We start from the raw sequence: 26,702 nt of genomic DNA on the forward strand, positions 1-26,702 counted from the left end.
GGACTTCTTTGGTGGTACAGTGGTTATGACTCCATCCTGCCAAAGCAGGGAATGGTCAGGGAACTAAGATCCCACATGCTGTGCAGCACAGCCAAAAAGATTTTTTTAATTCAATTCAATGAATTGTATAACTAATCTTTATTCAACACTTACTATGACTCAGAAAGTGAAGTCCCTCAGTCATGTCTGACTCTTTGTGACCCATTGGACTGTACCTACCAGGCTTCTCTGTTCATGGGATTTCCCAGGCAAGAATACTGGAGTGGGTTGCCATTTCCTTCTCCAGGGGATCTTCCTGACCCAAGGATCAAACCCAGGTCTCTAGCATTGCAGGCAGACACTTTACCCTTTGAACCACCAGGAAAGCCCTGCAAGAGTCAGACCATGATTCAAACACTGGCTAAATGATTTTATCTATTATATTATTTAATCTTCACAGTAGCCCAGTTAGGTAGGTACTATCGTCATAGCTATTTTCCAGAAAAAAGAAAATTGCTATTAAATTTAAGTGAGCTCCCCTGGTGGCTCAGATAGTAAAGAATTTGCCTGCAAAGCACGAGACCCAGGTTCAATCCATGGGTAGGGAAGATCCCCTGGTGAAGGGAATGGCTACCCACTCCAGTATTCTTGCACAGAGAATCCCATGGATAGAGAAGCCTGGCAGGCTACAGTTCATAGGGTTGCAAAGAGTCAGACACGACCAACACTTCCTTATAATAAGCAGCTAATTAATGGCAGAGCTGGAATTAGGACTCAAGACTTCTATCTCCAGAGCCAAAGCGCCTAAGTACTATACATACCACCTCTAAAATTCATGTTAATCACCAACAATGTGCAGGAAGCTAAGAACTCTCCTCCAGGGCCTCCAGCAGGAGACAAGTAGTTTAAAGTGGGAGAGCCTTTGCTAAGTACTCTATAGCAGCTAGCTACAAACAAAATGTGATGGGAAGACAGAGGCAAAAGAGAAATTGATTCTGTATATGGTTTCTGAAAATAAAAATTAAAAAAAAAAAAACCTTCATGGCAAAAGAGTGATATAAATGTTGTCTTGGAGTGTAAGTAACATTTGAGTAGCAGGGCAGAGAGTATAGCACTAAAGGCAGCACAAGCCAGTGTAGTTTGGGGATGCCAACCCACAATCCAGAGGAACTGCAAATGGACTGTTTCCATGGCCTTGAGCTGAGCACAGTCCTGTCATGAATGGCCCTTCCCCTCAGCTCAATGACTTGGGCATATTACGATGAAATGTATATTCTGTCTTTGATAGACACTGTAGAATAGTTGTACGGAACATGACCTGGGCCATGAAGTCTTCCCTCTGCATTAAGTTGTCAATGAGGAACTGGCATAACTCTTTAGGTTTTCAATTTCAAGAAAAAAAAAAAATCATGTTATGTAAAATATCAACTCAACAAGACCATTAAAAACACAGGATATTTAAAAATCTTTGGCAATATAGCTTTTTAGCCTACCATGGCCTGTTGGTACGAACAAAGTTAGTAGAGGTGATGGAATTCCAGTTGAGCTCTTTCAAATCCTGAAAGATGATGCTGTGAAAGTGCTGCACTCAATATGCCAGCAACTTTGGAAAACTCAGCAGTGGCCACAGGACTGGAAAACCTCAGTTTTCATTCCGATCCCAAAGAAAGGCAATGCCAAAGAATGCTCAAACTACCGCACAATTGCACTCATCTCACACGCTAGTAAAATAATGCTCAAAATTCTCCAAGCCAGGCTTCAGCAATATGTGAACCATGAACTTCCAGATGTTCAAGCTGGTTTTAGAAAAGGCAGAGGAACCAGAGATCAAATTGCCAACATCCTCTGGATCATGGAAAAAGCAAGAGAGTTCCAGAAAAACATCTATTTCTGCTTTATTGACTATGCCAAAGCCTTTGACTGTGTGGATCACAATAAACTGTGGAAAATTCTGAAAGAGATGGGAATACCAGACCACCTGATCTGCCTCTTGAGAAATCTGTATGCAGGTCAGGAAGCAACAGTTAGAACTGGACATGGAACAACAGACTGGTTCCAAATAGGAAAAGGAGTTCGTCAAGGCTGTATATTGTCACCCTGTTTATTTAACTTCTATGCAGAGTACATCATGAGAAACGCTGGACTGGAAGAAACACAAGCTGGAATCAAGATTGCCGGGAGAAATATCAGTAAACTCAGATATGCAGATGACACCACCCTTATGGCAGAAAGTGAAGAGGAACTCAAAAGCCTCTTGATGAAAGTGAAAGTGGAGAGTGAAAAAGTTGGCTTAAAGCTCAACATTCAGAAATCGAAGATCATGGCATCTGGTCCCACCACTTCATGGGAAATAGATGGGGAAACAGTGGAAACAGTGTCAGACTTTATTTTCTGGGGCTCCAAAATCACTACAGATGGTGACTGCAGCCATGAAATTAAAAGACGCTTACTCCTTGGAAGGAAAGTTATGACCAACCTAGATAGCATATTCAAAAGCAGAGACATTACTTTGCCAACAAAGGTCCGTCTAGTCAAGGCTATGGTTTTTCCTGTGGTCATGTATGGATGTGAGAGTTGGACTGTGAAGAAGGCTGAGCGCCGAAGAATTAATGTTTTTGAACTGTGGTGTTGGAGAAGACTCTTGAGAGTCCCTTGGACTGCAAGGAGATCCAACCAGTCCATTCTGAAGGAGATCAGCCCTGGGATTTCTTTGGAAGGAATGATGCTAAAGCTGAGACTCCAGTACTTTGGCCACCTCATGCGAAGAACTGACTTATTGGAAAAGACTCTGATGCTGGGAGGGATTGGGGGCAGGAGGAGAAGGGGACAACGGAGGATGAGATGGCTGGATGGCGTCACTGACTCGATGGATGTGAGTCTGAGTGAACTCCGGGAGTTGGTGATGGACAGGGAGGCCTGGCGTGCTGCAATTCATGGGGTCACAAAGAGTTGGACATGACTGAGCAACTGATCTGATCTGGCCTGTTGGTTGAGACAGAAATGAGATTTAAGGAAACTATATGCAGATTTTCAGGTGATGTACCTATATACATGTTTCTAGGGAGGGGATCTATAACTTATACTCATGTTTTAAAATGAGTTATAGATTCAGAAAATAATAATAACTGTGATAATGAGTGAAAAATATACACACACACACACACTATATATATATATACACACACACATATATACACATATATATATTACATAATGGGTGCATGCATGCAATAATATCATGTGTGAGTGTTGACTCTTTGAGATCCAACAGACTGTAGCCTGCCAAGCTCCTTTGTCCATGGGATTCTCTAGGCAAGAATACTGGAGTGGGTTGCCATGCCATCCTCCGGGGCATCTTTCCAACCCAGGGATCAAACCCGAGTCTCTTACATCTCCTGCATTGGCAGGCAGGTTCTTTACCACTAGCACCACCTGGGAAGCCCAGTATATATACCTTTATATATATACATATATATATATATATATATATATATATATATATAAACAAAAACTGTGCATGCAGACACATTTAGTCAAAAAGAATAACCAAGAAGTTATGCCAGGAATTATGTGGCTTTGAGAACACCCTGTGCGTGACTGTGTACAATCCAGAATTACTATAAATGAGATAAAATGGAAGAGGGCTTCCTCTCCCTCCTTTTGTTGGCTGTACTCTTTTAGTTCTAATAAATAAGAAGATCATTGCATAAGGCCCAGCCTGTGCTTCTGCCCTGAGATAAAGAGAGTCAGGGCAGCTGGAGTAAAGGCCAGGCCAGAGGACTCTCTCCCATTGTCCTCTGTCTGGGTCAGACTCACTGGCTGAACAGCCAACCCAAGTTCAACTTGAAGACCATAAAGGCGTTTCCACCTGGCACCTCTGTCATCAGACTGGAAGCAGTCCAGCTGTCTGTGGTGAACTAAGAGGTGCCTAAGAGCGTGTGAGAGACACAGTTGAGAATTATTTTCTCTGTCCCTCCACCCTCCAATCTTCCAACATATGGGTTCAGCAGTTTTTCAAAATAAACATTAAATCAGATATGATTTTGCTTATTACAGTTATAAAAGGGATTGCTTTCAGTTCAATTCAAAATCTAGAATATGATACCAATGAACTTATTTACAAAGCACAAACAGACTCACAGATGTAGAAAACAAACTTATGGTTAAAAAAGGGGAAGGCGAGGATAAATTAGGAGTTTGGGGTCATCTGATACAAACCACTATGTATAATATAGATAAGCAGCAAGGATGCACTGTATAGCTCAGGGAACTATATTCAGTATCTTGTAATAAAACATATAAAAAATTTAATTGCTTTTGATAGAGTCCAACTTCATATTAACTATTGACAGAGCAACCCAATGAATAAAATAATTGTTCCATGAAGCATCATATTTATTGCATTCCCTACTTGTCTTGCAGAGGTTTATAATCATTTTTCTTAGTCATTTATCATAAGCACTTATAAGAGGCCAGCATTTTTAACCACTTTTTATTCTTAACGACTCTGAACTGTAAATACGAAGTTGACAGAGCCAGGAGACGTGTTCCTCCCACATGGTCCTATGACCACTACTCTAACAAGCAACTGCAAGTATTATATGTAACCCCATAATTTTTGCAGCATGAAAGGTGTTTGGGGCAAGCAGAGTGAAAATTGTAAAAAGGAGGTTCAAATTTGATTTTCTGTTTCCTAAACTTTCTGCTGTTCATCATGAGGTAGCTGTTGTGGGCACCTCCATGGCCCTGATCTGAATGAACCCAGGCCTGCCCCATGGACAAGCAGTTCAATGTCCATCCAGGCTCCTTGCCCTCAGAGCAGTGCCTTTGGCAGATGCAGATCAAACCAGAGAAAGACATCTTCCAGCAGGCAGTAAACATGCAGAGCTATAGTTTCTTCAAGGGCCAAGGTCTTGTTCAGGACTCAAGGAGTTTCTGTTCCCCTGAGACCTCCTGAGCTGGGGCTCTGGCAGCATCACCAAGGAGACCACTGGGCTTGTTAGGGAGGAACTCAGTGACTTCATTATCTTCTGGAGTCTTGCTTCCCAGTTTCGTGAGCAATTAAAAATGAACACACAGACTATGTTCCTGTTGTTGTTTTTCTTCCTGCCTCCACTGGTTGAAAAGGTATAATTAAGTCTGAGTCTTGTTTTACACCAGACTCAGTTTATCAACATCAGTCTAAGTATTTTAATCAAAGAAAGTGTCCAGTAAATAGGAGAAAAAAACAGCAGCAGTTTAAAGCCGCTTTGTATGATAGCAAATCTGCTCTGCCAGATTCTCTTTGACAAATAGACTCTTGATTTAATTTGAAAACTTGTGTTGGTGTTTTATTAAATGCCAGATGTGTTGTTATTCCAGAACAAAGGGATTGTTTTGTTCTTAGGGTGGATAATACTTGATTATTCAGATAAAAGGGGAAATAAAGGTTTTGTAGTTGGGGTTTGAAGGGTTTTATTTTGTTCAAAATAAATTCTGATAGGTTTTGTTGCCACAAAGGTGTATGTTCACTCTTTCAACTTTACAATGAAGATTATTCTTGAGACTACAAGTATGAAGAGTTTGTGATATCAGAACACATTGTCATTGGAATGATGTGAAATTGTTGAGCTGATGCTTCTGGAGATAGACAGATGATGTACCTACTGTGAGATCCCAAAACGGGGCTGGGACTTCAATGGGTATTAAAGTGGTATCATCTCATCCTATGTTCAGGTCTCCATGAGCATTTCTAATGATTTTCTTCTTTTTTGAATCCATCTTTTGCTGATACTGGTCTTTGAGCTGCTGTGAAAGTCAGTGAGCCTATAAGAGCAGAACCACTGCCCATTTGTTAAGAAAGACAAAGATACCTTCCTATGAAACACCAGTACCTCCCAGCCTGCTCACCCCTGATCCTCCCAAGTGCAAGGCACCAAAATCTTTCATCCTCTCATCTACGATCAGCCTTGCCTGGCTCCAACCCTTCCTCCACTGTGGAGCCAGAATGAGTTCCTGAAACTCAACTGTGGCACTTAGACGCCTGCTTAAAATCCCACAGCACTCAGGATTAAGTCCCAATGTCTTAACCCAGTTTCAGATCAGATCAGATCAGATCAGTTGCTCAGTCATGTCCAGTTCTTTGCGACCCCATGAATCGCAGCACGCCAGGCCTCCCTGTCCATTACCAACTCCCGGAGTTCACCCAGACTCACATCCATCGAGTCAGTGATGCCATCCAGCCATCTCATCCTCTGTCGTCCCCTTCTCCTCCTGCCCCCAATCCCTCCCAGCATCAGAGTCTTTGCCAATGAGTCAACTCTTCACATGAGGTGGTCAAAGTACTGGAGTTTCAGCTTAGGCATCATTCCTTCCAAAGAAATCCCAGGGCTCATCTCCTTCAGAATGGTCTGGTTGGATCTCCTTGCAGTCCAAGGGACTCTCAAGAGTCTTCTCCAACACCACCGTTCAAAAGCATCAATTCTTCAGTGCTCAACCTTCTTCACAGTCCAACTCTCACATCCATACATGACCACAGGAAAAACCATAGCCTTGACTAGACGAACCTTTGTTGGCAAAGTAATGTCTCTGCTTTTGAATATGCTATCTAGGTTGGTCATAACTTTCCTTCCAAGGAGTAAGCGTCTTTTAATTTCATGGCTGCAGTCACCATCTGTAGTGATTTTGGAGCCCCAGAAAATAAAGTCTGACACTGTTTCCACTGTTTCCCCATCTATTTCCCATGAAGTGGTGGGACCAGATGCCATGATCTTCGATTTCTGAATGTTGAGCTTTAAGCCAACTTTTTCACTCTCCACTTTCACTTTCATCAAGAGGCTTTTGAGTTCCTCTTCACTTTCTGCCATAAGGGTGGTGTCATCTGCATATCTGAGTTTACTGATATTTCTCCCGGCAATCTTGATTCCAGCTTGTGTTTCTTCCAGTCCAGCGTTTCTCATGATGTACTCTGCATAGAAGTTAAATAGACAGGGTGACAATATACAGCCTTGACGAACTCCTTTTCCTATTTGGAACCAGTCTGTTGTTCCATGTCCAGTTCTAACTGTTGCTTCCTGACCTGCATACAGATTTCTCAAGAGGCAGATCAGGTGGTCTGGTATTCCCATCTCTTTCAGAATTGTCCACAGTTTATTGTGATCCACACAGTCAAAGGCTTTGGCATAGTCAATAAAGCAGAAATGGATGTTTTTCTGGAACTCTCTTGCTTTTTCCATGATCCAGCAGATGTTGGCAATTCGATCTCTGGTTCCTCTGCCTTTTCTAAAACCAGCTTGAACATCTGGAAGTTCATGGTTCACATATTGCTGAAGCCTGGCTTGGAGAATTTTGAGCATTACTTTACTAGCGTGTGAGATGAGTGCAATTGTGCGGTAGTTTGAGCGTTCTTTGGCATTGCCTTTCTTTGGGATTGGAATGAAAACTGACCTTTTCCAGTCCTGTGGCCACTGCTGAGTTTTCCAAAGTTGCTGGCATATTGAGTGCAGCACTTTCACAGCATCATCTTTCAGGATTTGGAATAGCTCAACTGGAATTCCATCACCTCCACTAGCTTTGTTCGTAGTGATGCTTCCTAAGGCCCACTTGACTTCCCATTCCAGGATGTCTGGCTCTAGGTCAGTGATCACACCATCGTGATTATCTGGGTCATGAAGATCTTTTTTGTACAGTTCTTCTGTGTATTTTTGCCATCTCTTCTTAATATCTTCTGCTTCTGTTAGGTCCATACCATTTCTGTCCTTTATCGAGCTCATCTTTGCATGAAATGTTCCTTTGGTATCTCTGATTTTCTTGAAGAGATCCCTAGTCTTTCTCATTCTGTTGTTTTCCTCTATTTCTTTGCATTGATCACTGAAGAAGGCTTTCTTATCTCTTCTTGCTATTCTTTGGAACTCTGCATTCAGATGTTTATATCTTTCCTTTTCTCCTTTGCTTTTCACTTCTCTTCTTTTCACAGCTATTTCTAAGGCCTCCCCAGACAGCCATTTTGCTTTTTTGCATTTCTTTTCCATGGGGATGGTCTTAATCCCTGTCTCCTGTACAATGTCACAAACCTCCTTCCATAGTTCATCAGGCACTCTATCTATCAGATCTAGGCCCTTAAATCTATTTCTCACTTCCACTGTATAATCATAAGGGATTTGATTTAGGTCATACCTGAATGGTCTAGTGGTTTTCCCTACTTTCTTCAATTTAAGTCTGAATTTGGCAATAAGGAGTTGATGATCTGAGCCACAGTCAGCTCCTGGTCTTGTTTTTGCTGACTGTATAGAGCTTCTCCATCTTTGGCTGCAAAGAATATAATCAATCTGATTTCGGTGTTGACCATCTGGTGATGTCCATGTGTAGAGTCTTCTCTTGTGTTGTTGGAAGAGGGTGTTTGTTATGACCAGTGCATTTTCTTGGCAAAACTCTATCAGTCTTTGCCCTGCTTCATTCTGTATTCCAAGGCCAAATTTGCCTGTTACTCCAGGTGTTTCTTGACTTCCTACTTTTGCATTCCAGACCCTATAATGAAAAGGACATCTTTTTTGGGTGTTAGTTCTAAAAGGTCTTGTAGGTCTTCATAGAACCGTTCAACTTCAGTGTTACTGGTTGGGGCATAGACTTTGATTACTGTGATATTGAATGGTTTGCCTTGGAAACGAACAGAGATCATTCTGTCATTTTTGAGATTGCATCCAAGTACTGCATTTCGGACTCTTTTGTTGACCATCATGGCCACTCCATTTCTTCTGAGGGATTCCTGCCCACAGTAGTAGATATAATGGTCATCTGAGTTAAATGCTCCCATTCCAGTCCATTTCAGTTCGCTGATTCCTAGAATGTTGACATTCACTCTTGCCATCTCTTGTTTGACCACTACCAATTTGCCTTGATTCATGGACCTGACATTCCAGGTTCCTATGCAATATTGCTCTTTACAGCATCGGACCTTGCTTCTATCACCAGTTGCATCCACAGCTGGGTATTCTTTTTGCTTTGGCTCCATCCCTTCATTCTTTCTGGAGTTATTTCTCCACTGATCTCCAGTAGCATATTGGGCACCTACTGACCTGGGGAGGTTCTCTTTCAGTATCCTATCATTTTGCCTTTTCATACTGTTCATGGGGTTCTCAAGGCAAAAATACTGAAGTGGTTTGCCATTCCCTTCTCCAGTGGACCACATTTTGTCAAATCTCTCCACCATGACCCGCCCGTCTTGGGTTGCCCCATGGGCATGGCTTAGTTTCATTGAGTTAGACAAGGCTGTGCTCCTAGTGTGATTAGATTGACTAGTTTTCTGTGAGTATGGTTTCAGTGTGTTTGCCCTCTGATGCCCTCTTGCAACACCTACAAGCCTCATTACGATCTGACCCTCACCACACTTTCCAGCTCCACTTCCCACCATGCCTCTCCCAGGTTCTATGCATCATCCAGTCTGAACTACTCTCAGAATCTCAGAGCCAACATGTGTGCCAGGCAATGGCAATACAGAAGATGAACAAAACAAATAAACATGCCTGCTTTCTACTAGGGGAATCAGAAAAATAAGTAATATACATGGTATGTAGAATGTGATCATTTCTAATGATTGAAAAATAGAAGGACTTCCCTGGCAGTCCAGTGGTTAAGACTCCAGGCTCCCAATGCAGCAGGAGCAGATTCAGTCCCTGGTTGGGTTCAGTTCACATGCTGCATGGTCAAAAACAATTTTTTTAATTAAAAAAATAAAACGGGGAAGGAAGATCTAAAGTGTCGCCCTTGCTCCAGGTCTTCACACACATGCTCTTCCTGCCTGTTTTAATGAAATGCACTCCCTCTGTGTTGTTGCCTGCATTCCCCAACTCCTCTCTAAATAACTCACTCACCTTTTTGATCTCAACTTGGACATATCTTCCTCCTGAAAGCCATCTCTTTCTTTAAACATCCATCTTCCATACCCCCTCCTATATGATTTCACAGTCCTCTCTCACTTCCTCTGTCATGATGTTTATCTCTAGAAACAGCCATCTCCTGATTCGACGTCCATAGCCCCCACAGTCTCAAAGTTTCTAGGCACCTACCTTTTCCACTGCTGTATGCTCAGCACTCGGCACAGTCCTCATGCTCAGTGAATATTTGTTGGGTGGTGGGAGGTTTGCTGAAAGAGTAAGTGGATGGATACACAGACTGGACCCATGCAGCAAGAAAGGCAGAACCTGAGTAGCCTTGAGAAATCAGGAATACTGCCAGTAGTGAGTACACACAGGGACCCAGAGTGAAAACCTGACAGAGTCGGCATCACACAGACCAGAAGGCATCTACCCACACTGTCTGCTTAGTAGTCACTTGTTACTGTATTGTGGGATTACCTCCTGTGGGATTACCTCCTGTGGGATTACCTCCTGCATTCTTACTTCCTTACATCGAGAGTACCATGAAGACTGAGAAGCATTATGACAAATTCTTTATGACGATGCATTCATATTTGTTTATCTTGCAATTAACAAATGCTCCCTCATAGATGCTTCCTAGGTGGTGCAAGTGGTAAAGAACCTGCCTGCCAGTGCAGGTGGAAGCGGATTTGATCCCTGGGTTGGGAAGATCTCCTGGAGGAGGGCGTGGCAACCCACTCCAGCATCCTTGCCTGGAGGATCCCATGGACAGAGGAGCCTGGCAGGCTGCAATCCCTAGGGTCACACAGAGTCAGCACAACTAAAGCAACTGAGCAGGCACTCACCCAGTCTGTGTCCTTCCTGGGGTCACTTACCTGATCCTGGTCATCTGTGAGTAAACAGTGGGAGAGCCATTGCTACATAACTTTTAAATCTCTTTGGCTTTTACCTAAGTCTAAGGATTTCACAACAGAAGATTCCAAGTCTGGCTTTTATCAGACCAAAAAATGAACAGGACTCTGTCACTTTTACAGTTACTTAAACTTTTGCAGCTAGGGAACTTTGGGGTTTTGGAAGTTAATTACTCCGTATCCATTCAACAAATATTTACTTATTTAAATGGCACTGTGCCACATACTGGGGCACAAAGATGAATAAGATACGCTCCTCGTTCTCAATGGCAATCATGTATGGCAGCAGCTTCAAACCAGGCTTGTGTGCCCCTGGGGATACACAAAGACTTTCCAAACGGCGCACAGGCATGAATAGTGCTCACAGAACTCATTTTCAGCTCCTTAAACTGGCCTGCCTGGAATATGCTCACAGGACAGTCCAGCCAGTTCTGCTTTCCACTCCTCTTTCATAATTACCCTGTTTCCACTGTTCAAAACAAAGACATTTCTCTTATCTATTCTGCATATTTCATCTTGCTCCAGTTGTGCTGATATTGTATATTGCCCTCGTGTGAAAAAATACCAAAGAAACAACCAAAAATATTAAAGGAAATCTCCCATAACTGAGGGACTATAATGTTCCCAGCTATCTCATGAATAGAAGCATTGTCAAAAATTTTTATTCTCAAGCATAATTTTTCCACATTTGAAATATATGTATTTTGATCAGTTAGTTACTAATAATAATTGCATTGTAAACTCCAGCTGGAAAAACATTTACTACTTAGAGCCTGATGTTAAGAAAATTTGTTAAATTAAAACTTCAGTTTATAAACATATTTGTTGCAGAGAGATATGATAGGGTGATGATCAAAGAATTTCACACATGAAAATATATTACATTAAAATAAAATTCTATGGGGAAATAGTATAATAATTAAGTTCTAGAGGGAAAAGAATTAATTTCTCATTTTTGACTTAAATAATAAATTATTCATGTGTTTTCTTAAATAGGTGATAAATGGGCACTAAATGCCATTGGTATTTAGATTCCCTTGCACACATTTGGGACTTCCCTGGTGGCTCAGATGGTAAAGAATCTGCCTGCAATCCTGGTTTGATCCCTGGGTCAGGAAGATCCCCTAGAGAAGGAAATGGCAACCCACTCCAGTATTCTTGCCTGAGAAATCCCAGGGACAGAGGAATCTGGCAGGCTACAATCCATGAGGTTGCAAAGAGTTGGGCATGACTGAGTGATACATTTAATACATAAAAGAATGATATAATGGTTTCATATTAAAATATCAATATCCCATAAATAGGCAGGACATTACATATTCTGTTACCATAGGAATTTGTGATTTTAAATATCAATTTTTAAAAATATAGGGAGAGTATGTTTTTCAAAACTCAAATTTTAAGTGTAAACGAACAAGAAGATGTGAAAATTACTCACATAGAAGCAAGACTGGGCTTCCCCAGTGGTTCAAGGGTAAAGGATCCACCTGCAATACAGGAGCCAGAGGAGCAGCAGATTCAATCCCTGGGTGGGGAAGATCCCCTGGAGGAAGGCATGGCAACCCATTCCAGTGTTCTTGCCTGGAGAATCCCATGGACAGAGTAGCCTGGCGGGCTACAGTCCATAGAGTTGCAAAGACTCGGACATGATAAAGCAACTTAGCACAAACACACACAGGAGCAAGGCCCATGAGCAAAGTTGGTATAACGTGTTTTGGATATTCCGATAGAAGCTTGGGTTGGGAATGAGCAGCTAGAAGAGGGACCTGTCAGTTCTGTTTGGAGAACCAGGGAAGTCTTTCCTAGTAGATGGCAACAATTGATCTCAGAAAGAAGAAGTCTGTGTGTGTCTGTGTGATTTGGTGTATGTCTGTGTATGTGGACATGTGGATACACACATGCATTTCTGACTTTACTAAGGTCATTTTGCTCATTCCTTTTTAGAATTATAAAATCCTTTATTAAAATTCTTATGCAAATACCCAGCATTATTCTATCAACTCTTTGGGGATGATGTGGACGATAATAAAGTAATTTAAATAATGGGGTATGTTAGTGACTTATTAGCGGAGAAGGCAATGGCACCCCACTCCAGTACTCTTGCCTGGAAAATCCCATGGACGGAGGAGCCTGGTAGGCTACAGTCCATGGGGCGCTAAGAGTCGGACATGACTGAGCGACTTCACCTTCACTTTTCACTTTCCTGCATTGGAGAAGGAAATGGCAACCCACTCCAGTATCCTTGCCTGGAGAATCCCAGGGACGGGGGAGCCTGGTGGGCTGCCGTCTATGGGGTCGCACAGAGTCGGACACGACTGAAGCGACAGCAGCAGCAGCAGCAGCAGTGACTTATTAAACAAGGGTAGATGTTTATTTCTATCCTTCATAAAAGAGGTTTGGAGGTTGACAGTCCAGGGAAGTCATGGTGGCATCATGAAATTAAGAATGAGGGACCCAACATCCTTTTAGTCTTCAGTCTTCTATCACTAGGGTGTGACATTTGTCCTCATTGCCCAAGATAGCTGCTGGAGCTCTAGCCTTTCTTGCCACATTCCAAACAGTGAGAAAAAAGAAAGGGATAAAGCAAAAGAAGCCTCTCCCAGTTGAAACTGTTCCCTTTAAAACAACTTACTTGAATACCCCACACAGTATTTCTGTTTACATTTAATGGGTCAGAATTTAGCCAAATGATCCCACCTAATTATAAAGAAATTGAAAAATGTTGTCTTTATTCTGGACAACCGTGAGACTCCTCTTAACCTGCTCCACTTGCAGCTTTCCCATCTCAGGTAATGGCAACACCATCCTTCCAGTTGTTCAGGCCAGAAACACTGAGTCCTCCTAGCAGGTACAGAAATCAACCACTCTCCCTACTTCCACCTTCCTTGTTCAAGCCTCTATCAACTTTTGCCTGGATAACTGCTCTCTGCCTCCCACACACACCTCTTTCTATTCTTATCCCCTACCAGACTCTATTCTCAACATAGCAACCAAAGTGATCTTATTTAAAGTAAGTCATATAATTTCATTCCTCCCAAACCCCTGCACTGGATCCATGTTTCTCTCAGAGTGAAAATCAGAATCCTTACAATGGCCGAAAGGCTGCATGTGATCTGGTCTCTCATTACCTGTCTAACTCCTAGGCCTGGTATGTCCCCTCCCTCACTGCACATGGCCCTCACAGCTGTGTGCTCCCTCTTTGGGGCCTTTCCTTTCATTGTTTTCTCCGGAACAGCTTCTTCTTCAGCATGGCTAGCTCTCTCCTGCCTTCAAGTCTTTGCTCTAATCTCATCTCTCACCACTTTCCCTTCCCTACCCCACCCTCAAGACTCAAATTCCCACTATTCTGCTCTACTTTTCCCTCTTTCCATACATCTGCTATCTTCTGGATGCTATACTTTTTCCCAAACATTTATTATGTTTATTGTTTATTATCTATCTCTCCCCATCCCTGCTACCTCTAGTTCTTTGTCTCTTCTCTTCACTGGTATATTCTAAGCACATATTACAGTGCTAGAAACATAATGAGTGTTCAGTATACTTGTGCAATGAAATCAAGTAATTTGTTCAGCTATTTATTTAGCAAATTAATAGAAAGTGCTTTCTTGGTTGAGTGGATATGGCAGGAATGAGACAGGCTTCCTGCTGACATGTAGTTTGTAATCTAGTAAGAACAAGAAGTGCATACACAGTGTCACGCACATCAGTGGGACTTAGTCTAGCTGGCCTCTGGACTTGAGGAATGCTGAGTGAAAGACCTATGAGACTCAGAGGAGAGCCAAGTTCTTCTCTAGCTGGATGATTCCAGGTGGCTTTGTGGATCGAGTATTTGAGTTTAACTTTGGAAGACAGGTTTTAGTTTGATCAGGAAACACAGAGGAAAAGGAGTTTGAGGAAAACAAACCACCTTGAAAGGCATGAAAGTGGCAAAAGGAAAGGACATTTTCCTATATTAATAATTTAATAATTTTGTCAATATTAAGTTATCATTTTACTACTATGGTATAATGTATTTGACGATAAGACCTCTGTAGGAAAGAAGAGGTACTGGTATTCAGTTATCTCAAACATCTAGGAACAAAATGATAGTTGGGACAATTTTTAGAAAGCATTGAATGCCGAGCTAAGGAGTTAAGCCTAACTTATCCAATAGGAAACCATTGTAGGGTTTGGAGCAGGGCATGGGAGAAGGCACAATCGCACTGTGCTAGCTCTCTCCTGCTAGAGCGAGCAGGAGAGAAGTTAGGTGAGCTCTTTGAAGGTAGCAGTATTGTCTTATTCATTCTTGGACTCCCAGTGCCCACCATAGCATGTGGCATATGAGTAGCTGCTCAAAAAATATTAGTCTATATTTCAACCAATGATTAGGGAGATGGTAGAAACTTTTGTCAAATAACTCACATTGTGGAAATTGTGGAGAGGGTGGATAGAAGAAATGAGAATTAAAGAAAATAAAGCACTAAAGTAGGGTCACTTGGTGAAAGGAAGGGATGAGTATAAGTGACGCCATGATGGAAGAATCAGCAGGACTCAGAGACTGTTCAGATGTGAGGGCTGAGAGTGGCTGAATGATGAATTCTCCCCCAAGACTGTCCAAATCTACTCAACTTATAACATATTCAAACTATAGGATTTTTTGAAATGACACCAATTTTGGGGTATGTTGCAAGAATTCCAGTGTGGATTTAGAAACTAACATCTAAGTAAAACAATCACCCATAGATCAAAAAGGTCCTTTTTCAGGAGAGAACCATGCCACACCGCATGTGGGATCTTAATTCCCTAACCACTGGAAGCACAGAGTCTCAGCCACTGGACTGCCAGGGAAGTCCCCAACCATACTCTGAAAACAGCAACTATAGATGATTGGGGGGGGTGGGGAATTAAGTACAACAGCAGGCACTCCTCAGTTTATAAATGTCAAGCCTCTGAATACTTGGATGTGGCCAAGCAGAGGTAACTCTGGCGAGGCAGCAAGTGGGAGTATGCAAAGTTTAGGTCTTGATGCCTGGCACATCTGGGTTTAAGGTCTTTCTCAGCTACTGACTAATTGTGTAACCTCTCAGAGACCTGGGGTTTTATTCAGTTCAGTTCAGTCGCTCAGTCGTGTCCGACTCTTTGTGACCCCATGAACCGCAGCACACCAGGCCTCCCTGTCCATCACCAACTCCCAGAGTCTACCCAAACCCATGTCCATCGAGGGCCATCCAACCATCTCATCTTCTGACATCCCCTTCTCCTCCTGCCCTCAATCTTTCCCAGCATCAGTGTCTTTTCAAATGAGTCAGCTCTTCTTATCAGGTGGCCAAAGTATTGGAGTTTCAGCTTCAACATCAGTCCTTCCAATGAACAACCAGGACTGATCTCGTTTAGGATGGACTGGTTGGAGCTCCTTGCAGTCCAAGGGACTCTCAAGAGTCTTCTTCAACACCACAGTTCAAAAGCATCAATTCTTCGGCACTCAGCTTTCTTTATAGTCCAACTCTCACATCCATACATGACTACCGGAAAAACCATAGCCTTGACTAGACGGACCTTTGTTGGCAAAGTAATGTCTCTGCTTTTTAATATGCTGTCTAGGCTCGGTTTTATTATCTGTGGGTTAATGATTAAAACGGTAGACAGTTATATGAGAATTCAGTGAGATCATGTAAAGTGCCAGGCACACAGTAGGTGTGGTTCAGAAATGTTAATCCCCCCTCCCTTCACCTCCAACACAGTTCTGGCCAGAATATACTTTTATTTATAATGACAGCTCCCTGAAAGAATTTGTTTGTAATGCGTGCACTATTTTCTTTTATTCTGTGCCAGCTTCCAAGCCCCTTGCATTTCCTCCCATTTTCCTGGTGCTCATCTCTAAATATGGTTTCACCAAAAGAGCTCCCAAGCATCCTTTTATTCTGTCTTCAGGAAGATTATTAATGAAGATGTTAAGTCAGGCTGGCATAAATAACAATGCCTAAGGCAATTCCCCAGATGCTTTTGTTCCACTCAACAAGGATATGGCGTCATTTATCATTAGGTCTTGTTACAGTTTTCCGGGCCTCTTGAAAAACTCACGTGAGGGCACTCATGTCACATCTACTTGAATTAGTCTTGAAGGGAGCGCTCACAAGTGATGAATTAAATGTCACATCAGGGATAGGACATCTGTTACATCACACTAACCTATCACTCTCTGCTCTCATAAATCTTTACAATCAAAACAAATTAGTCTAGCATGATATTTCTCATAAACATTGGCTTTTGTTGTGTCTGGTTCATGCCCAAAAGGAGATAATAGACCAGTTGATAAAAGTAACAAAATCTCATCACAGGTTCAGAGCTGGTCAAGTGGTGAGTAAGGAATAATGACTCCCTGGCAAGGAGAGAAATGAATAGCAATAGAGCCGCCTGTACAAAGGGTCAGAATAAGACCCTACCTCATCAATTCAGTCTGCAAAGTCCTGGAGAGAAATCATGATCTGGATTTAGAACAAAGAATGGTTGCAGTTTTCTTGAACTTGTTTTTGCCTAATGGACCTTGGATTGTGTCAATCATGGGAGATTCTTTTTTCTCATTTGCTGAAAAAGTTGAGCATCGCATGGATAATACAGATATAGTGGCAAGAAGGGTGGGGGTATGAAATGATGAAATGCTTTTCAGTCTCTGACCAGCCTCCTTTACGCTCCACTACTATTTTCCTTGCTCCTTTTCCCTCATTTTTTATTAATTGTGGCAAAATACACATAATATAAAATTTACCATCTTGACCATTTTTTAGTGTACAGCAGTATTAAGTTCAGGGCTTCCCTGAGGCTCAGAGGATACAGTCTGCCTGCAATGCGGGAGACCTGGGTTTAATCCCTGGGTCGGGAAGATCCCCTGGAGAAGGAAATGGCAACCCATTCCAGTGTTCTTGCCTGAAAAATCCCATGGACAGAGGAGCCTTGCAGGCTACAGTTCATGGGATTGCAAAGAGTCAGACACCACTGAGTGACTTCACTTTCACTATTAACGTCAGTAGCATGAAGACATTTGCATTGTCCAGTCATCACCACAATCACTCTCTAGAATTCTTTTCATGTTGCAAAACTGAAACTCTGCTCCCACTAAATAATAATTCCCTAGTCCCTCAGGCCCCCGGAACTGCCATTCTTTCTGTCCCCATGGATTTGATGACTCGTATCTCATGTAATTAGAGTCACACAATTGCCCCCAACTTTTTAAGATTTTTTTTTTGATGCGGTTCATTTTTAAAGTCTTTATTGAATGTGTTATAATTATGCTTCTGTTTTACGTTTTGGTTTTTTGGTCGCAAGTCACGTGGGGCCTTAGCTCCCCAACCAGAGATGGAATCTGCACCCCCCACTTTGGAAGGCAAAGTCTTAACCACTGGACCAACATGGAAGTCCCTTTACTCCCCCCAACTTTTTTAAATGAAGTATAATTAATGAGCAATATTGTATCTCACAGGTATATAACATACTGATTCATAATTTAAGGTTATATTCCATTTATAGTTATTATAAAATATTGGCTCTATTCCCTGTGTTGTACAAGCTATCTTTGTAGCTTATTTTATACATAATAGTTTGTACCTTTTAATCCCTTTCCCCTATGTTGCCCCCTCGCCTTTCCTCTTCTCACTGGTAGTTCAGTTCAGTTCAGTCACTCAGTCGTGTGTGACTTTTTGCAACCTCATGGACTGCAGCAGGCCAGGCCTCCCTGTCCATCACCAACTCCCAGAGTTTACTCAAACTCATGTCCATTGAGTCAGTGATGCTATCCAAACATCTCATCCTCTGTCAGCCCCTTCTCCTCCTACCTTCAATCTTTCCCAGCATCAGAGTCTTTTACAATGAGTCAGTTCTTCGCATCAGGTGGCCAAAGTATTAGCCTTGAGTTTGAGTTTCAACATCAACATTAACTCAAGTATTAGCCTTGAGTTTCAGCTTCAACATCAGTCCTTCCAATGAACACCCAGAACTGATTTCCTTTAAATGGACTGGTTGGATCTCCTTGCAGTCTAAGGGACTCTCAAGAGTCTTCTCCAACACCACAATTCAAAAGCATCAATTCTTCGGTGCTCAGCTTTCTTTATCCTCCAACTCTCACATCCATACATGACCACTGGAAAAACCATAACTTTGACGAGATGGACCTTTGTTGGCAAAGTAATGTCTCTGCATTTTAATATGCTGTCTGGGTTGGTCATAACTTGGCTTCCAAGGAACAAGTGTCTTTTAATTTCATGGCTGCGGTCACCATCTGGAGTGATTTTGGAGCCCCCAAAAATAAAGTCTGCCACTGTTTCCTCATGAAGTAATGGGACCAGATGCCATGATCTTAGTTTTCTGAATGTTAAGTTTTAAGCCAATTTTTTCACTCTCCTCTTTCACTTTCATCAAGAGGCTCTTTAGTTCTTCACTTTCTGCCGTAAAGATGGTGTCATCTGCATATCTGAGTTTAATGATATTTCTCCCGGCAATCTTGATTCCAGCTTGTGCTTCCTCCAGCCCAGCGTTTCTCATAATGTACTCTGCATATAAGTTAAATAAGCAGGGTGACAATATACAGCCTTGACATATTCCTTTTCCTATTTGGAACCAGTCTGTTGTTCCATGTCCAGTTCTAACTGTTGCTTCCTGACCTGCATACAGATTTCTCAAGAGGCAGATCAGGTGGTCTGGTATTCCCATCTCTTTCAGAATTGTCCACAGTTTATTGTGATCCACACAGTCAAAGGCTTTGGCATAGTCAGTAAGGCAGAAATAGATGTTTTTCTGGAATTCTCTTGCTTTTTCGATGATGTTGGCATTAAGTTTCAATGATATTTTTTCCAGCAGTGTTGGCAACTTCATCTCTGGTTCCTCTGCCTTTTCTAAAACCAGCTTGAACATCTGGAAGTTCATGGTTCACGTATTGCTGAAGCCTAGCTTGGAGAATTTTAAGTATTACTTTATTAGCCTGTGAGATGAGTGCAATTGTATGGTAGTTTGAACATTGTAATGGAGAAGGCAGTGGCACTCCACTCCAGTACTCTTGCCTGGAAGATCCCATGGACGGAGGAGCCTGGTAGGCTGCAGACCATGGGGTCGCTAAGAGTCGAACACGACTGAGTGACTTCACTTTCACTTGAACATTCTTTGGCATTGCCTTTCTTTGGGGTTGGAATGCAAACTGACCTTTTCCAGTCCTGTGGCCGCTGCTGAGTTTTCCAAATTTGCTGGCATATTGAGTGCAGCACTTTCACAGCATCATCTTTCAGGATTTGAAATAGCTCAATTGGAATTCCATCACCTCCACTAGCTTTGTTCATAGTGATGCTTCCCAAAGCCCACTTGACCTCACATTCCAGGATGTCTGGCTCTAGGTGAGTGTGAGTGATCACACCAGCATGATTATCTGGGTCGTGAAGATCTTTTTTGTACAGTTCTTCTGTGTATTCTTGCCACCTCTTCTTAATATCTTCTGCTTCTGTTAGGTCCATACCATTTCTGTCCTTTATTGAGCCCATCTTTGCGTGAAATGTTCCCTTGGTATCTCTAATTTTCTTGAAGAGCTCTCTAGTCTTTCCCATTCTGTTGTTTTCCTCTATTTCTTAGCACTGATCACTGAGGAAGGCTTTTTTATCTCTCCTTGCTATTCTTTGGAATTCTGCATTCAAATAGGTTTATCTTTCCTTTTCTCCTTTGCTTTTCACTTCTCTTCTTTTCACAGCTATTTGTAAAGCCTCCTCAGACAGCCATTTTGCTTTTTTGCATTTCTTTTCCTTGGGGATGGTCTTGATCCCTGCCTCCTGTACAATGTCATGAACCTCTGTCTTTAGTTCATCAGGCACTCTGTCTATCAGATCTAGTCCCTTAAATCTATTTCTCACTTCTACTGTATAATCGTAAGGGATTTGATTTAGGTCATACCTGAATGGTCTAGTGGTTTTCCCTACTTTCTTCAATTTAAGTCTGAATTTGGCAATAAGGAGTTCATGATCTGGGCCACAGTCAGCTCCTGGTCTTGTTTTTGCTGACTGTATAGAGCTTCTCCATCTTTGGCTGCAAAGAATATAATCAATCTGATTTTGGTGTTGACCATCTAGTGATGGTAACCACTAGGTTATTCTCATTGGTAACCACTAGGTTATTCCCTATGAGTCTGTTTCTTTTTTTTTTTTAGATTCCACATATAAGTGATATTTTACAGTATCCGTCTTTGTCTCATTTGACTTAGGATGGTAGTGGTGGTGGTGGTTTAGTTGCTAAATCGTGTCCGACTTTTGTTCCTCCATGGACTGTAGTCCATCAGACTTCTCTGTCCAGGCAAGAATATTGGAGTGGGTTGCCATTTCCTTTTCCAGGGGCTCTTCCAGATCCAGGAATCAAACCCCAAGTCTCCTGCATTGCAGGCAGATTTTTTACTTCTGAGCCACCACAGGAGTCCTTCACTTAGGATAATGCCTTCCAAATCCAACCATCTTGTTGCAAATGGTACAACGTCATTCTTTTTTATGGCTAAGTAATATTCCATTATACCACGTCTTCTTAATCCATTTATCTGTTGATGAACATTTAGGTTGTTTCTATACTTTGGCAACTTAACTTCACTTTTAATAAATGTTATCTTCCTGTATATTTTTGTAAGTTTACAAATGTAAACTTGAAAGAAAATGGAGAATGAGTAGACTCTTAATCTTAGTCAAAAGGCCAAGAAGTGATGAATAAACAAACAAATAAGAAAATAAAGGAAAAAGATTTCCTGGAGACTGCTGCTGCTGCTGCTGCTAAGTTGCTTCAGTCGTGTCCAACTCTGTGCGAGCCCAGAGACGGCAGCCCACCAGGCTCCCCCGTCCCTGGGATTCTCCAGGCAAGAACACTGGGGTGGGTTGCCATTTCCTTCTCCAATGCATGAAAGTGAAAAGTGAAAGTGAAGTTGCTCAGTCGTGTCTGACTCTTAGCGACCCCATGGACTGCAGCCTACCAGGCTCCTCCATCCATGGGATTTTCCAGGCAAGAGTACTGGAGTGGGGTGTCATTGCCTTCTCCCTCCTGGAGACTAGAAGAGTTTTATTCTCTGTGGATGAAATCAGTGGTGAGGCCATACTGTTTGCTAATTTAGAATAGAACACAATAGGTTGTTATAAATAGTCATTATTTAAATGGTTAGCAAATGTTCAGACAAGCAGCATATTTAAGGTCAACAGGGAGACTGAACATAATAGAGGTTCTCACAAAGAAAGAAATATCAAGATCGTTGAAGAAGAAAACAACTGTAGATTCAAACCCAGACTTGATGGGCTAAATGCCATTATACTGGTCACAAAGATTATTGACAGCGGTTCTTAGACTCTAGTATGCACAATAATTAATCACCACAAATCTATTGACTGGGATTCAGGAGTTTGCATATGTCACCAGTTGCCCAACAGGTTCTTCCCAGTTTTGATAATGGGCAGGGCACAGATCATAGCAGCGGCAGTGAGGCCAACCTCTGTTTGGTTGAGTAGTATGATTTTGGATTATATTATGCACATAGCCCTAGGGTATCCATTACTACCTATTTTTACTGCCTCTCTTTCTTTCTTCTACAATCAGTATTACCTGAAGGAGTTTTCAAAAATAGGGGCAGAGGCAGGACTGCGGTCGTTAGAAATAGACCCTCATTCAGCCCTCCACTGGAGGGGCAGCAGGGTCTTGCCACTCCCCCATGATTATTATAGCCTTGAGAATAGACCTGCAGTTGTTTTATTTTGCGTTTCATTTCTGCTCTGCCTCTGTGTCCTCCGGTATGAACTGGCCGGAGGGAAAATATTGGCCTCCACAGAGCTGTGTTTGGTGAGAGAGATCAGTATCTGGCTTCTCCCCTGTTTATAGTTTTAATTTTCTTTCTTTCTAGAATATGTCTGTGCTGGAGAATCACCACTGGCGATCTACAATCGGCATGCTTCGAGAATCAAGGCTTCTGGCTCACTTGCCAAAGGAAATGACGTAAGTGACCTAGAGATGAAACATACCGATGTCCACACATTAGAGATAAGCCGTGTGCTCTCGGGCTTGAGACCCCCGGGGTGAATGGCAGGGAGCCAGCCAGCAGTGCTTCCGGCCCACACTCCCTTAGTCGCCTATCGGAGGACATGTGGTGTCAGTTACAGCAACCCAGAAACCAGAGTCCCTGTGAGCTCTGAAAGGGCCTGGAGAGTGTAGGACCTAATGTCAGGAAAAGAGATAATAAACAGTTCTCAGCTTTCACACTCTTCGGCCTCAGTGCTGTGCTTTGCCAAACTCCTGTCTTTTATGTTAGCAAAATTGTCCTCCTGTGTAGATCCAAATAATAAATATTTATCAAGAAGGAACACAGGAGTTCCCACGTGAGACTGAAGCCTTGTTCAATAAAGGGTGTTTTGTCATTGCCAATCTTAGTAAAAGGAGAAGTCAAAAATTCTGTTCTAAAACATCTTCTGTTAAGAGACTGAATGGGCCCCAGCCATTTTTTTTCCAGCAGGAATTTACCTGTGTTTCTTGCATTTTAAACAGAAGTGGAAATACTAGTTTCCTGGTTGACTGTTTGTTAGGCTGGATATTTAGGCTGAGGTCTATTAAATCCAAGACCACGGCCTCATTTCCATCTGGCCTCAGTTTAGCGGCTGCACCATATTGGCCTTAATTTAGCCTCTGCACTGTCTTCCCAGGCCACCACCAATTCCTATCTGTTTCATTCAAATGCACAGAACCCGAGGTAGCTAGGCAGGAACAAGTAAATAGATTCCTGTACCATCTTCCAGAGGGGCACCAAGGTCAAGGGCCCCGTGATGTCTCTTGGTCAAGCAGCAGGATGCTCTGGGCGCACTGATTTACCCCTGGCCCTCTGCTCCTATCTTATTCTGTTTCCTAGCACCCAGAGGAGTGTGAAATTCATGGAAGGAACTTCAATTCTGATAACACTTTACCCACTGGAACCAAATAAAATCAATCCTCATACAGAGAATACAAATTCATGCCTTTTATGAAAACAATATATTGCAAGATTGAAAGAATTAAGTGCAAAAAGAACTAAAGTCTAGAGTAACAAATCAAGTTTGGAGGAGAAATGAGGAGGTGAAGGACAAGGAAGCCAAAGAAAGAGAAAAGGAAAAGGGAAGGAAAGAGAAGGAGACAGGAAAGAACAAAATGATTTGTTCTTTTGTCAAACCAGATTTGTCCCAGTAATGCCCTTGTAGATAAAGACTAAAAAAAATTTCGCAAAAAAAGAAATAGAAATGACCAATAAACATATGAATATATGTCCAACCTCATTAGTAATCAAGGCAATTCATATTAAAAGTACAATGAGTTGCATGATATTGGCAAATTGGCAAAAAAAAATGTAAAGGATAAGACTGTAAAGCAATGAGAAGCTCATCTATTACTACTTGGAATGTAAATTTATACAACTGTTTTAAAAATAATCAGCAATATCTAAGAAATTGAAGATGAACATACTCTGTGATCCAATAATTTTATTCTTGGACATAGTCCCTAGAGAAACCTTACAAATCTATAATTGGAGGTGTGTAATTGTATTTATTGTGTCATTTTTTCCATAGTAGTCAAAAACTAGAAACTACTCAAGTGATCATCAAAAGTAGAACAGATAATACACTGAAGTACAGTCCTACATTGGCATATAATCTAATCATGAAAATGGACGAACAACAGCTCACACATCAACTTAACTGACCTTCAAAAATATATTAAGCTAAAAAAAGCAAGTCACAAACTGATACTTACCACATAACTTAAAGTGAACAAGCAGTTAAAGTTAAACCATAGTGTTTAGGCATGCATGCACAGGTGGTAAAATTATTATCAATAGCAAGGAAATTATTAAAACAAAAGTCAAGACAGTAGTTGCTTCAGGGGTTGAGGGGAAGTGGGGTTGGATAAGAGACACAATGAGGGCTTTCTGGGGTACTGGCAGGCAATGATCTTGACCTAGGCGGTGATTGTAAGATGTTTATTTTATAATTTATCCCTTAAACTGTTTGTGTATGTTCTGTGCACTCTATCTAAACATACTTAACTTTTAAAGGTGAATTTTAAAAATAGATATGGATTTTCCTCCCATTGGTTACTTTCCATATATGCTATGCTATGCTATGCTCTGCTAAGTCACTTCAGTTGTGTCCGACTCTGTGCAACCCCATAGACGGCAGCCTACCAGGCTCCCCTGTCCCTGGGATTCTCCAGGCAAGAACACTGGAGTAGGTTGCCATTTCCTTCTCCGATGCATGAAAGCCCTAATTTGGTTTACTGTTCCAAAACATCCCATTGTCTGTATACCATTTGTTGACCAATATATTGCATGAACACTGCTTTTTAATGGTACCTTAATCTACTGTGACTCTTTTGTAAGTTCCAGTATCTCTTTCCAGCCTATCCATTTTGCTTCCTTGATGGATCTTTCCATTCCATAGAATCAGTCACTATTATTGGCTTCAATACTATTATTATACCCTTTCTCTCCCCATGCAAGTCTTAAGGTTTGAGTTGGTGTGAGCTCTACTAAAAAGCACAATCCAAATGCTGTGATTCTGTGAGTCTTTGTGACCTCCTTCAAGCATATATTTCTAGTTGGCTTCCGATCTTGCCACCCATAGGAACTGTGGGAATGTATAAACTGCCACAACTTTGTTCACCCAAGGTTTCAGTCACTCTGTTCAGTCCTTGGCATACCTCCCATCCAAGGACAGAATGATGGTGGGTGAGAGAATCACGCTTAGGCTGCAAGGGACCAGGACTCTGTGTAATAATCAGAGGCAGAAATGAGAAAATAAGCCACCTGATGATGACAGAATCAATCACTCTGCTCAAAGAGATTTGCTTTGTGTGTGTGTTTTCTCTTTCATTCTCTTTCATTCTGTGGATGCAGACAGGATATTGAACAGCAGCTGGGCTCCTTGATCTTGGCAACAGACATCAACAGACAGAATGAATTTTTGACCAGATTGAAAGCTCACCTCCACAATAAAGACCTAAGACTGGAGGATGTACACGACAGGCACTTTATGCTTCAGGTAAACAACAACAACAACAAAAAGACGTCATTATCCTTGCTCTAAAACACTAAGGATACAATCAATCATTTTAGCACATCTGAGAAGGAGTATCCCCCATGGTATAAGCTAGAGCAGTGACCTAGTTTATTAAAAACCTTGAGACACATGAAATTTTTAAGTGGTTTCCAAGCAAGTAAAAAAAAGCTGGGTTTCATGTCAGTACATTGATAATATCTCATTTCTCCTTGTTTGGTATCTGTTTCACCACAAAGTAGCCCCCCTGGGTAGCTGCATGCAGTAAGAATTTACCACATTTTGTGGCTTGATGTACTGTTGATCACTATCATACTTTTGCAATGTCTAAAACTATTCCTTTAATACAAAAGTGTATTATGTTAACTATAGCACTAACAAAAATTGAGAAATAAGTATCTTTCCTTTACCTCAAGCCTATTAAATCTTGCTTGACTTCTTTTTACAACCTGAACTCATATATTCATCTGAAGCTCAATGATATTTACCTAGTCTTACCATTATCAGGTATCAATAAATAAATGATTTTGTTTAATTGAATGAATGGAATCATATCAAGCACAACACTTTCTGCTTCCTTCCATGGCAAGAAGCCGTTTGTGAAGTGCAGGGGAGAAATGGATCTTGGAAGCAGAAGTCTGACCTGGTATCCAAACCAGAGCCTTTTTCTTGATCTTCCATTTTCTCTCATCTTCCTTCTTTCCTTTTGGCACAAAAGACTAACTGAGTGGATCCTGGATGCATCTAGATAGACCAGCTTTAACCAGGAAAATGGTTAAACCAGGGAAATGGCATGTGGGAGACTAAACTATACAGTCTTTTCCCTTGCATGCCTTCAGGCTGCCTTCTGAAGTTATCCAACTGCTCTATCCTTTTCAAGAAATGCCCTCCTCCCAGCTGTAAAACTGAATCTC

General features: G+C 41.7%; 1 protein-coding gene across 6 annotated transcripts in view; it reads left to right on the forward strand.

Annotated features, from left to right (window-relative positions):
- Positions 1–26,702, forward strand: part of PDE7B (phosphodiesterase 7B) — a 369,928-nt gene that overhangs the window by 327,739 nt on the left and 15,487 nt on the right. For all 6 annotated transcript variants that reach the window (XM_055535706.1, XM_055535708.1, XM_055535703.1 and 3 more), the window contains 2 exons: positions 22,617–22,708; positions 25,629–25,773. In XM_055535706.1, the coding sequence (XP_055391681.1) occupies positions 22,617–22,708; positions 25,629–25,773 (237 nt within the window). The remainder of the gene's footprint in view (positions 1–22,616; positions 22,709–25,628; positions 25,774–26,702) is intronic.

Source organism: Bubalus kerabau, chromosome 9 (assembly GCF_029407905.1).
Source record: "Bubalus kerabau isolate K-KA32 ecotype Philippines breed swamp buffalo chromosome 9, PCC_UOA_SB_1v2, whole genome shotgun sequence".
NCBI lineage: Eukaryota > Metazoa > Chordata > Mammalia > Artiodactyla > Bovidae > Bubalus > Bubalus kerabau.